At 39.8% G+C, this 17170-nt stretch overlaps 1 protein-coding gene across 18 annotated transcripts in view; it reads right to left on the reverse strand.

The window, feature by feature from the left end:
• ANKS1B (ankyrin repeat and sterile alpha motif domain containing 1B) overlaps positions 1 to 17170 on the reverse strand; it is a 1288070-nt gene that overhangs the window by 66543 nt on the left and 1204357 nt on the right. For 7 of the 18 annotated variants that reach the window (XM_005571954.5, XM_005571953.4, XM_015430683.3 and 4 more), the window contains one exon: positions 1822 to 1950. In XM_005571954.5, coding sequence (XP_005572011.1) covers positions 1822 to 1950 — 129 coding nt within the window. 18 annotated transcript variants of the gene reach the window in all.

Raw genomic sequence — 17170 nt, forward strand, 5'->3', positions numbered from 1 at the left:
GACCTTTTTCATTCACAGCTGTGTGCCCTATGGTGGATCCACCTGAAAACGGAATGGGAGGGTAGGGGGAGGGAGAGAGGCATTCTCAGTTGTTTCACAGGGGAAGAGAGCTGGGTTCCCGGTGCAAAGTGCCACCTGGAGGGCTGAATAGAGCTAGAAGGATGACAAAGTCTCCCAAGAATTGCCAACCACTTTGCTGTTAGAAGACCAGATCCCATACTGTATCATCCTGGTACAAAATGCCCCCCATACTCCAGCTTCTGGCTGGGGCCAAATGGTTTCAAACAAAATGTCTGATTTGCCTTTCTATCAATTGACTCCTCTTCAACCTTTTGAAGCTTTAGTAGGGGTTTTCTCTTTTGTCATTCCTCCACCCCTTGCCCTTTCCTCACATCCCCAAAGAGCTCTATATATGATTTTTTAAAAAATGAATTACAATAATTATTTTAGAAGATATTTGATGGACACTTCCTGACAAGACTGGAGACATCCTAGTACTTTGCAGAGACGGGCATGGGAACCACTCTTGTGGACTAGGGAAGTCCCTGACTTGAAGAAGACGTGAGAGGGCACAACAGGAGAAGGTGTCGTCAGGGCCTTGGAGAAAGGCATGTTCAGAAAGGCTCAGGGACTTGGGGTTTGGAGGGAGTTTTGGAGGGAGGAGCCATTTCAATCCTACAGTTTTGGGCAATACCATTGAAAGAAATCCAAAGCTGCAATATAAGTAAGCAGTAAAAGAGGGGCAGAAAGCAGAAAATGAAAAAAAAAAAACCAAAAAAAACAAAAAGAAACTCAATTGCTATGAGATAACCACAATGTCCATCTTAATCAAATGAAGGTGAAATTTATTATCCTTTGGTAAAATCCTTATCTTTTAAGTTATCAGGGAAGTTTGCCTGATTGAAATATTTCTTTTTGGGAGGCAGTTTCTTTTTTTTTTTTTTTTTTTTTTTTTTGAGACGGAGTCTCGCTCTGTCGCCTGGGCTGGAGTGCAGTGGCCGGATCTCAGCTCACTACAAGCTCCGCCTCCCGGGTTCCCGCCATTCTCCTGCCTCAGCCTCCCGAGTAGCTGGGACTACAGGCGCCCACCACCTCGCCCGGCTAGCTTTTTGTATTTTTTAGTAGAGACGGGGTTTCACCGTGTTAGCCAGGATGGTCTCGATCTCCTGACCTCGTGATCCGCCCGTCTCGGCCTCCCAAAGTGCTGGGATTACAGGCTTGAGCCACCGTGCCCGGCCTGGGAGGCAGTTTCAATGCACTGCTGAAGGTTCAGCCACTTTTTCTGCTGTTGTCATGACAACCACCACCTGACCCCAAACCTACAGTATCTTTTGAACATGTAGCTGTTCCTATTACATTTCTCAGCTAAGTATAATTATTTCCTCTCTTTTAAAAAACTAACAACTACTAAGAAAGAAAAATAGTATAATCCTATTGATGACTGTGAAAAGAATCTAGTATTTACATAAAGTGGCAGACCCAATGTTTGGTGAGTGAGCAGAGATGTATATATGTACCATATTTACACTCATTTCCATTTTAAGATTGTACGTTATCACATTCATTTAAAAATATACAACTATAGAAGAGGTCACAACAGACCTTAAACTTACAAGATTAAAAAGGTTTTTAAGCTCTAGTTATTTGGACTTTCTCTTTGGATAGAAGGCTACTTTAAGAAAAAGTGAAGAGAAAAACACTTTAAAAATTTCAGTGATGGATATGGATATTTTGGTATATTTTCAATATAAATGGCAAACAAGCCGAAAACATACCCCCTGTCTCCACTTGGGCCTAAATACTGAATTGAGGGTAACTTACAAAAGCTTTGTAATCACATGACTGGAAGATAAGCTTCTCTGGGTGATGCTGCCAGTACTGTACCGGAGTGGAGGCTGTGGCTTCATTCGGAGGTCGCAAGGTAATGGAAGGTTCTCCCCAGTCTCCTGTCTGAAAATGACATTTATTCTAGAGGCAATATGAGCAGTCAGCAAAGTTCATTCCCTATAGCTACCCTGAGCTCACCTTATACACATGTGCTGTGAATGTGCCAATGCATTTGGGTGTCTTATGTGAATATAAATACTTTGGTTATTACATGTTTATACGTATTAGCATATTTCTCAAGGCTGAGTTAATTTTTGAGGTGTGGAGTTGAATTATTTTATTTTTAGAATGACACCCTAAGCTAAGTCACTTTAAAAAAAACCATGAAGATATTCATAAATGATTTACTAATCACAGTTTTCCATCACAACAGCAAAGGACATACAATCTTTGAAAGAATTTTCTGTTTTTAACTTGACTGAAATTTTTAGTTTGAATTGCTTTCACATTCAGAACACACGGTTCTATAAATTTCAGTTCCCAAATATGACATGTACTAGCCACTTTGAATAATTTTAGATCTCTGGAGAAATGGTAGTGTAAGCATGATGCTAAACAAAATTTAAAAATTTACTAATGGGTGACAACGAGTTTCTCTCGTCTGAATTCAACTGCACTGATTTAATGATGCTGTGATTGTCTCAGATGTATTCAGCTACTTTTCTCAGAAAACTTAATGTACCAATGAAGACTAAACAGTGAAATGCCAAGTTTGGTCACCCGTACATATGCATGTACTTTGAGGATTTTGATTCACAAATACAAGCACATTCCCAAATGATGGTCTATCATATAATACAGACCTAAAACAAGAGGACCTCCCATCATTTCATTTATCATTTTCCATAAGGTTAGCCTCAACCTGTTTCATCACTATAATAGCTTAATGTGAGCATCTATAAAGTCAAAGGCCAGTGTTGGCAGGTATTTTCTGGGCTCTACTCTGATTTACATACTACACATGAGATATTTCTTACTCTTTCTCCTGGGAAAGATTTGGATTTTTCAAAACTCAGCTCTTTGCTCTCAAATGGACACAACTAAAACTAAATAGGCAGATTTCTAGAGTTACTCTCATCTAACCTAGATTTGGCTACATATAGAACTATAAGAAATTACTTTTCTCAGGAGTTGGAAGAGTATTAAAAGGTCTCATAAACTCCAAAACCAAATAAAACCTTAGTTAGAGAACAAGTTCCACAGAAGTGCTAGAAAGTGTGTTGACACACTGTGGGATTTCTTAAGGAGAATTTTTAAGGAGTCTAGGACAAGAATGCAAAATTTTGGATGCAGGTGTATGTTTTGGGAGAGAAAGGAAGTTCTCTGCTTCATTAAATTCTTTGAAAGAATCTAGAAACCCCAAAAGATTAAGACCCACAGTTCTCTAGAAATGGCATACACAGGGTGCATATTTTGGGGAGAACTAGCTCTCCAATTTTCTTTGTGCAGTTTGGACTTACATTAGGTGGCATATGAAGTAGCTGCCAATGATAAAAAGCCCTTTCTAGAGGACTTCAGTAACGCCGCAGGCTTTTATTTTTTATTTTTATTTTTTAATAGCAGTGGAGTGCCTGAAGCTTTTCTCCTTGAGATGGGTCACTTCGAATTGCAGGAAGAGAAAGTGAGCATCACGCTATTTCCTTGGCTTCTCACTGTAGTTAGTGTGTGACCAGTTGGAACTTCTTCGGCTCTTCTCTCCTGCTCTGTTCTCAGCCACTTTCTCCATTAGTTTGGTTTTGGTTGCTGATTTACTTTTACATTGCTTAATCCTCCTATTCCCTATCTGTTGGTATTTTTTATTTTTGTACACATTTATGGGGTATATGTGAAATTTTGTTACATGTATATTGTCTGTTGGCATTGTTAAGACTTTACTTGCAATATTAACTTTAGCATTTTTATCTGTTTTATTATCCATTCCTGACTCATTCTTGAGTTTTTCTTTTATATTTATATGAATTTTTAGTTTGTATAAGTGATAACTGACTGCAATTCTAAAACTAGATTAAGTTTTTCTTTGCCTTCTTATTTTGATTTTTTTCTTTTCCTTCTTTCTCAAATGGCTGGCTCTTTATTCTCTGGTCTTTATTTCATCTGGCTGTAACTTACAAAAAACTAGTATAAAATTCAAAATATAGGGTATGTGGATTTCAATATCATTTTGAAGCTGAGTATAATCACTTTTAAGTGATGATAGCTTAAAACTCTGGAAACATGCAGCTATGGGTCCTCAAACAAAAGCTTTACCCAAATCTAGCAAATCATCCTCTAATCTCCCCCGTTAAACTTCTCCCTCCTTCTCCCGCTCCCTCGGTAAAGCAACAACAACATGGCAAACAGGTATTGTACATTTAAGTCACAGGTAACACTGTTAACAAAACAACAGAAGTTTGCATGCAACTCCGTGGAATGATGAAAAAGGAGGATCTGGTTGGCTTCCAAAGATCCTTTGATCCAGTGTCTGCTGATGTGACAACTCAAACCAAGCATCAGATCTTCATGTGAACCCTATTACAGTTCAGCAGAGGTAGACCTTGGCCAAGCTCAACAGGCAGTTTTCAAAAAAGTCTGAACATGGCATGAGCTGGTGGTGCCATGAGTTGCAGGGCCAGGGCTGGGAATAGGACTAGGGGTGAGAATGAGTTGGGGGAAGCTAGGGTTATGAAAACATTTCACGTGTTAGTACATTAAGCATGCAAATCATATGCAAACTCATTCTCTAATTGTTCAATTAACTCACACACGTTTATAATTAAACTTTAATGTGAGTTCCATACATTTAAAGCCAGAGCCACAGCCAAATGCTGATCCAAATATTTACATCATCCACATAAGTTGTAGCAGCCACTGTGGGAATAACAAGCCCCGGCACATACATTCCAATCTCGGTCTGGAAATCACTGAAATCCCTTATTTGATAACCACTTGAAGAAATTAGTGGAACATTCACTTAAATCTGTTTAGACAGCGCCATCATCTGCTCTCCTATGACTCCACTTTGTCCAAAAATCACAAACCACTTGCTTTGAATTGAGAGTGATCTGATAGGATCTTCCCTAGGTGCTGAGGTGGGAGATAATTACAAGGAAAAGAAATATAATCCTTATTTCATTTTCTTTGTGGCCTTCAAACATTGCTTCAGTTCAAATATTGTTAAATTCCCTATGGGGACTGAATCTACCTTTCTGGAAAGAGACACTGAATTTTATCACATTTAGTGCTATTTCCAGAAATTCGTTTTGAAACAGAAGGAAAAGTGTTCTTAAGATTGAATTTATTAGAAAATAATTTCTTTTCTGCCTGGAAATTAATCAACTTCTCTCCCTGCCCCTGCCTAATTTTTTTTTTTTAAACTTAGATCTAAAAATATTTAGAGGACTCAATTTGTAGATGTTAATTCTTCTTTTTGGAATTAATTTAATGGGAATGGATGGACTCCAACAACTGGACTTAACATTACACTGTTGTAAAGGACAGGTATGACCTTGGCCCTTGGCTGGGATTCAGCTTTACCTGGTTGACTGCCAGTAAGAACAAAAGAGTTCAGAGAACAAGGGTGCCTTAGGTCTCAACCCTCCTGGAGGCTGAATTACAGCAGGAATGAGCTATGGAGGAATTAGGTAGAGTAGTTACTATATGGAACGGAAGAAGAGGTCGAAAAAGAAATAAAGATTTTTGCCTCATACATAAAATCATTTTGAACTTTAAAACCTAGTGTTGGGTCTTGTCGACTAGTACATTCATGTCTACATAATACTTGCATCTCCTTAGGCAAATATTTTTAAATTTAGTAATATTCCACTTAAGAATGCTTATTAAATATTAAATAACAGACCTAAGAAGTCTTTGGCCTCAATAATGGTTTATAATCAAAGCTTATCTTTAATGAAAAGTAGACCTAAACACAGCTAACAATGCAATATTTAATTAGAATAACAAAATGAAGTAGGAAAAGTTTAGGGTAGAATTCTGTCATATTTTGAATTATTATTGACACAGTAGTCTTTGAAAGGATTCCTTAAGTAATTATAAATGAGAAATTAAAATGATTCAAGGTACTCCTAATAAATGTCTTCAGGCTCTCCCTTTGGCACTTAAAATATTTACAGAAAATCTTTCCTTTAGGTTCATGTATTTGAATGATCTTAATATGCCAAGAATTTTGTCATGGCTTAAAACTTCATTTATTTGGTATTTATTATTATTTTTTAGATGTATGCTTAAGGCCTTTTCTTTTTTTTTAATAAGCACACTAAAGAACATCAATTAAACAGAGGAAAATGTACATCATTAGCCCTCTTCTTCAAACTCAAATAAAAACTAAACTGTTAACATAAAGAAAAAAACAATTTGAGATTAGAATTTTAAATGGAGAATTGATTCTGTTTAACACGTGTTTGCAACTGCCAGCTACAAATTCATAGTCTGGGTGAGTTTGAAGGACTATAATTGGACCACATCTAATATAATGCAATTAAATTAAACATTCTCTTATACCAACAACTGAAAAATACAAAAGCATCAATGGAATTTAGTTAAAAAACAAAAAACGTCACAAAAGTCTATAGAGAGATTTTTACTGGATGGCAGATTCCAAATTGCAGCTTTTAAACTTTGCATTATTTCGACAGCTGGTAAATAGCTGCAAATTTTAAGTTCACATGCACTGGATGCCTATGGCAAATTCTAAAACAAATCGTATCAGGTAGCTCTCTCCCTCCAAAAGGGAAACTGAATATTACATATTCTATATGCTCTGAGAACACAAAGGAAAAACCTTCTCTATGTTATTTTCTGTCTTTTTTTTTTTTTTCCGAGATGGAGTCTCTTGTCACCCAGGTTGGAGTGCGATGGCACAATCTGGGCTCACTGCAACCTCCACTTCCTAGGTTCCAGTGATCCTCCTGCCTCAGTCTCCCAAGTGGCTGCGATTATAGGCATATGCCACCACACCTGGCTAACTTTTGTATATTTAGTAGAAACAGGGTTTCACCATGTTGGCCAGGCTGGTCTCGAACTCCTGGCCTCAAGTGATCTACCCGCCTCGGCCTCCCAAAGTGCTGAGATTATAGGCATGAGCCACTGGACTAGGCCTTTACGTTATTTTCTTCTTAAGGAAAAAGTTTCCTAAGGATGTCAGTAGATAATTAAAAGCCATGCTTACAAGTTAGTTTTCTAACATTAATAGAAAAGTATGGCATTTTCCAAGCCTTGTATTATTCTTTAAAAATTTTTAAAATTAGGATTTAATGGATTTTTAAAAATAGAACCTTTAAAATCTTTTCTATGAGGACTGCTCCCACCTACTTGCTTGTAAATTTAGATCTGAATATTAACAAACATTATTCTCAATTTCTTCAGAACACTTAATGAAAAACTAAAATGATTTTAAAGGACAATTATTGTTTTAAGGTTTTACTTTCAATGATTCTGACAAATTTCAGAGATGGGCTACCCAAACCTATATAAGATACATGTGATTACATTTACTTTCTGTAATCTCTAAGGCTTTGAAGAATGCTATACACAGCTCTATGCTTATAAATATGCATACATATATTTGAATGTGAATGTAAGGAAAAGGCTTCCTATAAACATTCACACACATATGAAAGCAGGATGTTGTAGTTATTCTTTCAAAAAATCTTCAAGAATGAAGAATGCTAGTTTGATCAAATGCAGTTGGTTATACTGAATTTGTTCCTTTAGATGAAAAAGAGCAGAGATGGCCACTTATGAACACATAAAAGCTCTGATTAGCATTTATGAGTTCAAGAGGAACTGCTGGGTCACGTGAACACCAGTACCAGGCAATGTATAGACACCACGGTCCTCAAGAGCCAGAAGTCCCATGCATAGGAGGACATATGTGCCTGATGCAGCATCCCAAAAGGCACTTCACAAAAATGCCTGTGGCATCCCTTCACATGCCGCCCCAAGAATTCTGCTCAGTGATTCTCAACCAAGTGTCTCAACTTCTCAGACAGCAGGCTATCCAATGGGAGAAATTCGAAAGGGTGTGCAAATAGAACAGTATTTTAAAATACAGAACATAAAACCCCAAACATTTAAATGTTTATTTTCCAAATAGAAATAAACTTTTTCTAAAGTATGCAAAGGTGAAATATGAACATTTGAAAATTACACAGCTCAGAGTAAAATGGGTCACAATTTCATACAATTTGCAAAGATCAATTCAGTACTGTCAAATGGAAAAAGGCTGAGAACCACTTTGTAGCTGTAACCGTGCCTCTCCCAGCTCGCCTCCCCCCACATTTGCATCAAATATATACAGAATAACATGCAAATCATACTCAGAAATTTCTCACAAGTAAAGCACATGAATCTTTGAGAATCATTAGACACAAAGGGTTGGAGAGTCCATGAATATGGGGAAGTACAAAATGGTGAGGAATAATGCTGATATATACATGTGTGTATATATATATCAATTTACCCATTTCTTTTTCCTGTAAAAGCAAGTTAACACAGACGCCTGGAATGAAAGCCAAAACTCACATGGGACATATTTTAACCATAGACTTTAAAACCAAGTATGTTTCTTTTTTAGGACAATGTTTGCACATCAACTCATCACAAGGCACAGTAAATGAAGTATAATAGACAAAGAGTCTCAGAGTCACCAGACATTACAAATTTTCTGCATTACCAGGACACAGTACCTATAGCTGTTGACAACACTGTGCAACACAGTACATAGCGCAAGTTCAGGAGAAGAAAAGAACCATTTGTAACCTTACATTATGAACCTGATGGATCGCTGAGAAAGGAAATCCTGCGTTCTGATTCGTCCATATTTCACAGACAGACGACTGCTGATATAAACAGAAAACTATCTTATCTTGTCAATATTTAAAACATGGTAGCTACCAAGGTAGCATCCAGGAAGGAAAAGAGGAAAATAACAAAATGCAAAGAATCACATTAAAAAAAACCTCAAAAAATGTTTTAGGGTGCTCAAGGTTTAATAATTGACTTCCAAGTCATTCTTTTTGCTTTAAAACATTTTGAGTTGACCGAAAAAAATCATTTATGCATTTATGCAAGGAAAGTTACCAATAAACTCATGCCTTAGAAAAAAGCAAACTGTATTTTATATTTGCCGGAAAACCAGAAATACCTTCCCCCTTCAGGTCACTACTTTCAGAGGATAAATATTTTTATCAACTTCAAGAAAAACAAGAAAAAACCTTTAATACAGGTCCAACATTTTTATTTTCTTATCTTCAATGACCAAGAGTAAACAGTGTAATAAAATGACTTTTCCTGATTTGGTCATTGCTCTATTTGATAAACCTAGAAGACATTTATGCCTCCAGAGTTCTTATGGGCAAAACTCTGTAGTTAACGAAGGAAGACGTGTCAGCTTGCTACCCAGCACTGGAGGAGTGAAGGAGGTGGCAGGAAAGAGGCTGGGGCAGGGAAGAACTGAAGTCAGGGAAATTCAGTTCTGTTCCTCAAGCAGAAGCCCTTGGGAATAGCAGTTGTGAGTCTAATGATTCAGCTCCATGATTCTGGCTCTCCCGCACACCATTAATAAGATAAAGTAGTAATGTTTGCTCAGAACCAAACACCAAACCAACCAGCATCCCTTCCCAGGAGTTAGAGCAGAAATCTTCAAATAGACCGACTGAGCTCTTGGCTCGACTATCCCAAGTTCTGTTCCCAAATTTCATCTTTCTAAAACACACTGTGAAATTAAATCACAGAAAATGGCAGAGCATGTAAACTTATTCAGCAAGCTCTGAGCATCTTCAGCATTCACAAACAGCCCGTACAAAGATCACTGAAGGAAGAAGGCAAGCACATAACCACAATATGGTTAAGAGACCCAGCAAAGAACTGTATCATCAGCAAACAAGTGATAGAAAAGAAAGCTTATCCCTAGCTAAAAGTTTCCTCACCCCAGAAACGCTCACCAGCAATTTAATACCTCTCTCTCTAGTTACAACTGCATCTCCATACACTCCTACACCTTTGCTTTCCATGTCTTCTGTTAACCAGAGGCTGGCTAGGGATGGACCGTCAGGAAGATGGCCTTCTGTTCAGGAAGTTAGATCCCCAGGGTCTGTCCAAAGGCACTTCCAAACACCTTTCACTTAAACCAGCTCTGCTATCCTCAGTTCCCTCTCTAAACTCCATGCTATTTTATACATCCATAGGGGGTTCTTCCTCTTCTTACCTTTCTAGCGAATTCAGTCTTGGACCCATCCACTCTGTTGGCCTTGTCTCCAAGAGCTGTCATCTGATTTGAATGTACTAACTCCATGCTTTAGCTGGACTATCATCTTAAGTGGCATCCTCATCCACTCCTGAGCGAATTCTTTACACAAATCACATCTTCTACAACTTTCATACATTTCTCTTGTTAATCTAATGCTAGAAGTGCTTCTAGCACTTCCAGTGCTAAATAATCCAGAGACCACCTGTCATCTGATAGATGAAGACACAGACATTTAAAGAGGTGAAGTGGCTTGCTCAGGTCACACAGGTGAGTGGCACAATATGTCAGCCTACTGGGATGGCCAAGAAGGAGTGTGAGCCTGGTACTGATGTCACCAGAAGGCAGAGGGTCGCTCTAGCTATATACGGCCTGTTCTACTGACCCTGAAATGAATAGAAACTAAAAGTAAAAATCTAAGCCCCCTCATAGACTGCCAAGGGGACCCCAGAAAAACCTTAAAATTGAGTTTCTGACCATGATGGGATGGGAGGTGAGACAAGCCTCATTATACCTCCTTTCTTTCATGATTTAGACAAAACAACTGGTAGGAATTAATGTTAAAATAGAGATCATAAGAGTGACAGAACAGTCTCCTTGTGGCAATTAGATACTGAATTATCAACAGGACCCAAGGCCACGCCAGGCAAAGGTTAAATCACGCACCCCTACACCTAAAGAATAAACTACGTTCCAACTGCCACAAGCTTTTTCTTTTTGTCTAGCAGCTAAACAGGCACTGGCCTTAAGAGAAGCAATATTTAAACAATTTGCAGCTCCACCAGATGCTGACTGGGCCTCAGCCCCTGCTCCACCAACCATAACTACAGCTGGACAAGTGATTGATTCAGTAACTTTATCCAAATAAGATCACTGACCGTGGACTAGTTCTGGTTGGTCTACAGAGATTGCACACTTGTGTGCCTTCATGTCCTGAAAAGCCCTTCTGATGTATAGGGCTAACTGTAATACATCTACATGTTAAGTCTCCAACCCAAAGTGAACATAGGTCACATGTTACATGCATGTTTGTTGAATACACGCGTGTCAGGACTACCTTCATGAATATTCACAGCTCTTGTAACACGTTGAATATACGCATTTAGCTAACCTGTTCAGCGTAAATCTTCTACTCTAAGCCCTTCCCCTTTGAAGAACCTGTCTCTGGGGTCTTGGTTGGAGGTGCTTCCCAGCCTGTGGGAGGGCTACCTTGCAGGCTGTAACCTTTAGAAGAAATAAAGTCTCCTCTCCTTTACTAAATTCATATATATATATTTAAGTTAACACGAGTATATCTAAATCCAATCAGTTCATGGAACAGTCTTAACGGTACTGGGGTTCAAACACCAAAAAGTTGTTTTAGGTTATTTTAGTTACTCCCAAAGGGGCCATGCCCAGTCTGCCTGCCTGATGGGCACCAGGCCATTCAACCTTTCGGGCAGACTGCGTAACTTCCTGGTCACTTTGAGTCATGAAGACTCCATTTTGTATGAAATCCAAACTCATATCTGATTCAAACTTTTCCCTCCCTCATCATGTGCCAGTCTTGGGGCTTAAAAAGCCCGGGGTGGGTAAGAGAAGCTTGGTCTGCACTTTGACTTCTCCTAGGAGAGGGCAGGTGTCATGGTCTACCTCGGATGTTCCCTGCCCCAAGCTCTACCTAGTTCATGTGTTTAGTTGGGGAGGAAGAAACAGGAAAAGGACGAGGTCCCTTTCTTGTCTGGCTGTTTCTCTGGCAGCCGCTACTGCTGTTCAGCTAACGTTAACATAGTCTCCCATGTGCTCTGCTTAGCAGCTGCTCCAACCTAGGTTTTCCTGTGTCCCCATGTGAGTTCTTGGGAGGGCTCTTCTAGGGTAGAGGGCAGTTCCCCCCACTGCACAGTTCCTGGTGGCAGAAATCTGGCTCTAGCTTGACTTCTTCCAACTCCCACTCAGCCCTCCTAGGACACATATATGCCCTTTGAGGGGAACCCAGGGGGACAAACATAACCTCAGCCCCCTTCTGCACAGCCATGTGGCCCACATGACATGGACACATCCTTGTCACACAGAACAGTAGAAGGGCGGGCTGCTCTGTGAACACTCCCCCTCTCTGCCAGGGCATCTCTCCCCAGGACTCTGTGTCAGCTCTGTAGGTGCTATGTGAACTGCCTGCCAGAAGTCCAGTTACGGATACCAAGGCAAGTTTTCCCTCCTAGCAGGCACCCCCAAGCCAGATGTACACTCCTCCTGAACCCCTTCTCACCAGGACTGGAGAGCATGGGAACGCACTCTGTCTCCTCTCTCATGGGAAAGGAGGAAAAGCCTTAGTTCTTTCCACAGGACTCAGACAATTCTCTGTCCTTCTCCAGCACTAACTAATGTCCCGCCTATGTGGACACGTAGCTGACCGGGAACAAGAGACTGATTCAGTAACTTTATTCAAATAAGATCACTTACTTGGATCTTTTTTGAGGCAGGATTCACACTGCCTCCTTGTAAACCCCAAAGTAGGTGTCTGGCTCCATGATTGACAGCTTTCTTTTTAGAGCATGCAGTGCTTACTTAGTATGTACAGGAAAATTCTCACTTAGCATCCTGGGGATAGACCTTCCAATAGTGAATAGATCTTTCGCTACTCACAGAAATTTACCAGAGTTAAGAAGGGAAAAGAGGATCCCATGCCATACTTATTTCATTTAAAAAAATCATATAAAATTTTTCTCAATGAAGACTAAAGAACCCACCCCTAGTCATATGCACTGAGAGTTCACATATGGCTTATGTAAATTTTTTAGATGCTATAATAAATATTTTCTATTTATAAGCTATGTTTTAAATTTAGAGAAAGTAAAACCTCTATAATTTCTAATACCGTCATGCACAATATAACGATGTTTCAGTTAATGACAGACTGCATATGCTACAGGGGTCTCATAAGACTACAATACCATATTTTTACTGTACCTTTTGTGGGGGTTGGAAGAAGTAAAGCTAGAGCCAGATTTAGGTATGTTTAGATACACAAATACTCCCCATTGTGTTACAATCACCTACAGTATTCAGCACAGTACCATGCCGTACAGGTTAGTAGGAGCAATAGGCTAGATCATAGACAGCCTAGCTGTGTAGTAGGTGACACCATCTCACATTAGGTAAATACACACTATGACGTTTACATGACGAAATCACCTAACAATGCATTTCTCAGAATGTATCCCCATCATTAGGTTATGCATGACTGTCATCCTGTCAGTGCAAATGGTAAAAAGTCAGAATTTAAAAGAGTTTAAACTAAAAGCAGTTAATTGTGTTTGAGTTGTGAAAATTATTATTTTATATTTTTTGACACAGAGTCTCTGCTCTGTTGCCCAGGCTAGGGTGCAGTGGCGCGATCCTGGCTTGCTGCAAACTCCGCTTCCTGGGTTCCAGTGATTCTTGTGCCTCAGCCACTCGCGTAGCTGTGACTACAGGCATGTGCCACCATACCCAGCTAATTTTTATATTTTTAGTAGATATGGGGTTTTACCATGTTGCCCAGGCTGGTCTCGAACTCCTGACCTCAAGTGATCCACCCACCTTAGCCTCCCAAAGTGCTGGGATGAAAATTATTTTTTTTTTAAAAACTGATGCATTCCAGATACCACAGTAGTTTTGTGAGCAATAAATAATTTGTCAGACTCACAGAGTAAGCAACTTAAGGCGGACCTGTTGTAACTGGTGCATTCATAATATGAAATGGCTCTTCTCCTAGACATAGGGTTATTATACTGTGTGCTGGAATTAATTTTTTAAATGCAAGAGTTTCCAGAGTAGAAATTAATTATGTTTATGAAAATAACATCTCAGGGTACAACATGTATTGAAGTACTGAGTTTTGAAAAGTTTTGAGAAAGAAATATAATATCAGCCATAAAATTTCATCTGGGGCCCAAATTCCTAGAAAAGTAGTGAGTTAAGTTTTTTTCTTTTTTTTTTTGAGACGGAGTCTTGTTCTGTCACCCAGGCTGGAGTGCAGTGGTGCAACCATGGTTCACTGCAGACTGGACCTTCCAGGCTTAAGTGATTCTCTCACTTCAGCCTCCCAAGGAGCTGGAACTACAGGGATGCATCACTTCACCCAGTTAATTTTTTTTTTTCTAAATGTATAGAGACAAGGTCTTGCTATGTTGCTCAGGCTGGTCTTGAACTCCTGGGCTCAAGTGATCTGCCTGCCTCGGCCTCCCAAAGTGCTAGGATTACAGTTGTGAGCCACTGTGCCTAGTCTTAAATTTAAGTTTTTTTTTTTTTTTGGAGGCATTGGAAATGGGGTCTCGCTCTGTCACCTAGGCTGGAGTACGGGGCACAATCTTGGCTCACTGCAACCACCGCCTCCTGGGTTCAAGTGATTCTCATGCCTCAACCTCCTGTGTAGCTGGGATCAGAGGTGTGAACCACCTCACCTGGTTAATTTTTGTTATTTTTGATAGAGACAGGTTTCACCATGTTGGCCAGGCTTTCGCATTTGTTAAGTTGGCCTCAAGTGATCCACCCACCTTGGCCTCCCAAAGTGCTGGGATTACAGGCGTGAGTCACCTCACCTGGCCAAATTAAACTCTATTTTTTTTTCTTTTTGTTTGTTTGTTTTTGAGACAGAGTCTTGCTCTGTCGCCCAGGCTAGAGTGCAGTGGTGTGGTCTTGGCTCACTACAACCTCTGCCTCCCAGGTTCAAGTGATTCTCCTGCCTCAACCTCTTGAGTAGCTGGCATTACAGGCACCTGCCACCATGTCTGGCTGATTTTTGTGTTTTTAGTAGAGACAGGGCTTCGCCATGTTGGACAGGCTGGTCTTGAACTCCTGACCTCAGGTGATTCGCCTGCCTTGGCCTCCCAAAGTGCTGGGATTGCAGGCATGAGCCACCGCACCTGGCCGTAATTAAGTTTTACAATGTCTTAATCTGTGAAGAAGAAGACTAGTACGTGACCTACTTATTTCACCAAGTTATTGTGCAGCTCATGTTTAGCTTCAAGAGACAGGAAACTTTTTCACAGCTAAATGTTTAGGGCTTGGAACACAGACGGAACACATATTTACCGAATGAATGGAATCATATAACACATTCAAAAGGCCTTGGTAAATGGCAAAGCATTATGCAAACGTTAGTCACTACCGTTACTCATTATCATTTTTAACTGGTCTACTCTATTGGTGCCGCTTGTGCCTTTCATAAACTATGTCACTGCCAACACACTTCCGGTTAATTGTACCAGAAACTGCAGACTTCCTGTTGGAAGAGTCCTCATATTTCCTGATAAAGGCAGAAAAGGGCTGCCAACTTGCTGAAGAGAGAAGGAACATTTGTCATTAGCGCACCTAGGTGTCAAAAGGCTGCTTGTAGAGCCTGGAAACAGTTCCATGAAATAATGTTAATCGCCCCTTTGCAATTTCATTTGCCTATTTTCTCTCAATCCCTGTCATATATATTGCAAAGTCTCATTTAGTTTTTCTGAACCTGAATTACTATGAAACCCAAACAAATAAGGGTAAATAAGGATAGACTTACAACTGAGATATTACTAATAATTTAATGTTTACTTCTTTGATGGTGAAGTCAACACACATTTGAAGGTATATAATTTTATCTTCAGTTCAGAATTCTCTCTTAGCTCTGGAAATTTTTTCTTAAAATGCAATGCATGTCTCACTTTCGTTACCATCTTGTACCTTGGGTTACCATGACTTCAGCTCAGAAAATACAACACAATTGCATTCAAATCTAATCACAAAATAAAAAGAATATAACCAATGTCCAAAGTTTTCCTCCTAAAGGTGGACTTCCTTTTTGCTCAATTGCTAGCAATCCAGTAATTTACAATAAATTATCTTTCTTTCATTATGGTTTGTCCTCTTTCCCGGAGCATTTTCAAAAATTGCTATAACATCTTCCAACAAAAGCAAACAAACTTCTTCCCTTGCCCCAATATCACCCTCAGTTTCCTGCTCAATTACTCTAATCTTTAAGCAAAACTCCCTGAGAAGGGTCTAGATGGTCTCCACTTTCTCTTTTCCTGTCCTCATCTGAGCCCACTCTACTGAAACAATTTTCTATTTTCCTTGACCTATGGGACACCCTTGATCACTCCTCCATTCCTCAGCCTCTTTGGCTGCTTCCTGTTATCTGAACATCCCTGGAGTGTTAGTCCTCAATCTTCCCTTCCTTCTTGGCTATACTAGGTGGTCTCTTCCAGCTGTGACTCCCACATTCGTATCTCCAGCCCAGACTCCTTCCCTAAATTCAAGACTCAGACACCCAGCTGCCTGCTTGATGTTTCTCCTTTCGCATTTATTAAGTCAGCTCAACCTTAAATTAAATGCCAGAGACCAAGCTCCTGATGACCTCACCTCCTTGTAAGCTTCCTTATTTTGGCAAATTTTAGCTCTTTTTTTCCAGTTCCTCAGGTTCATAATGCTGGAGCTCTATTTTCTCTTATATCTCACATTCAATCCAGCAGCAAAGCCTATTGAATCTACTTCTAAAATCTTCTCACCATCCTGTCACTACTTGCTCCAAGCTACTCCCTTTTCTCATTTGATTGATTTCATTGGCTTCTTACCGGTCTCACTGCTGTCATCTTTGCCCCCTAAGTATCTCTTCTCAGTACGAGAGCCAAAATGACCCATCTAAAATGAAAGCCAGGTCATTCCACTCAGCTCCATTCAACACAGAAGATAATTCAAAGTCCTAACAATGACCTGCAAGGTTCTCCATTCTCTGGTACCCACACTGTTCTACCTCCCTACCCTCCTTTCCTACCCATCTTCCTCTTGCTCTCTGGGTTCTTGACAGCAAAGCACATTCTTGCCTCATAGCCTCTGCATTTGCTTCTCTTTCTGCCTGAAATGTTCTCCCTCCGGCTACTATAGGCCTAGCTAGCTCCCTCACTTCCTTCAAGTTTTATTCTAATGTCACTTTTTCAGAGAAGCCTTCCCCAGACACCCTAGCATATTACATCCAAATTAAGTCTGTGCTTTCCACTCTGTAAAAGAATTATTCTTTCAAGCAGAAATTATTTATTTATTTAT

This window comes from Macaca fascicularis, chromosome 11 (assembly GCF_037993035.2).
Source record: "Macaca fascicularis isolate 582-1 chromosome 11, T2T-MFA8v1.1".
Lineage (NCBI taxonomy): Eukaryota > Metazoa > Chordata > Mammalia > Primates > Cercopithecidae > Macaca > Macaca fascicularis.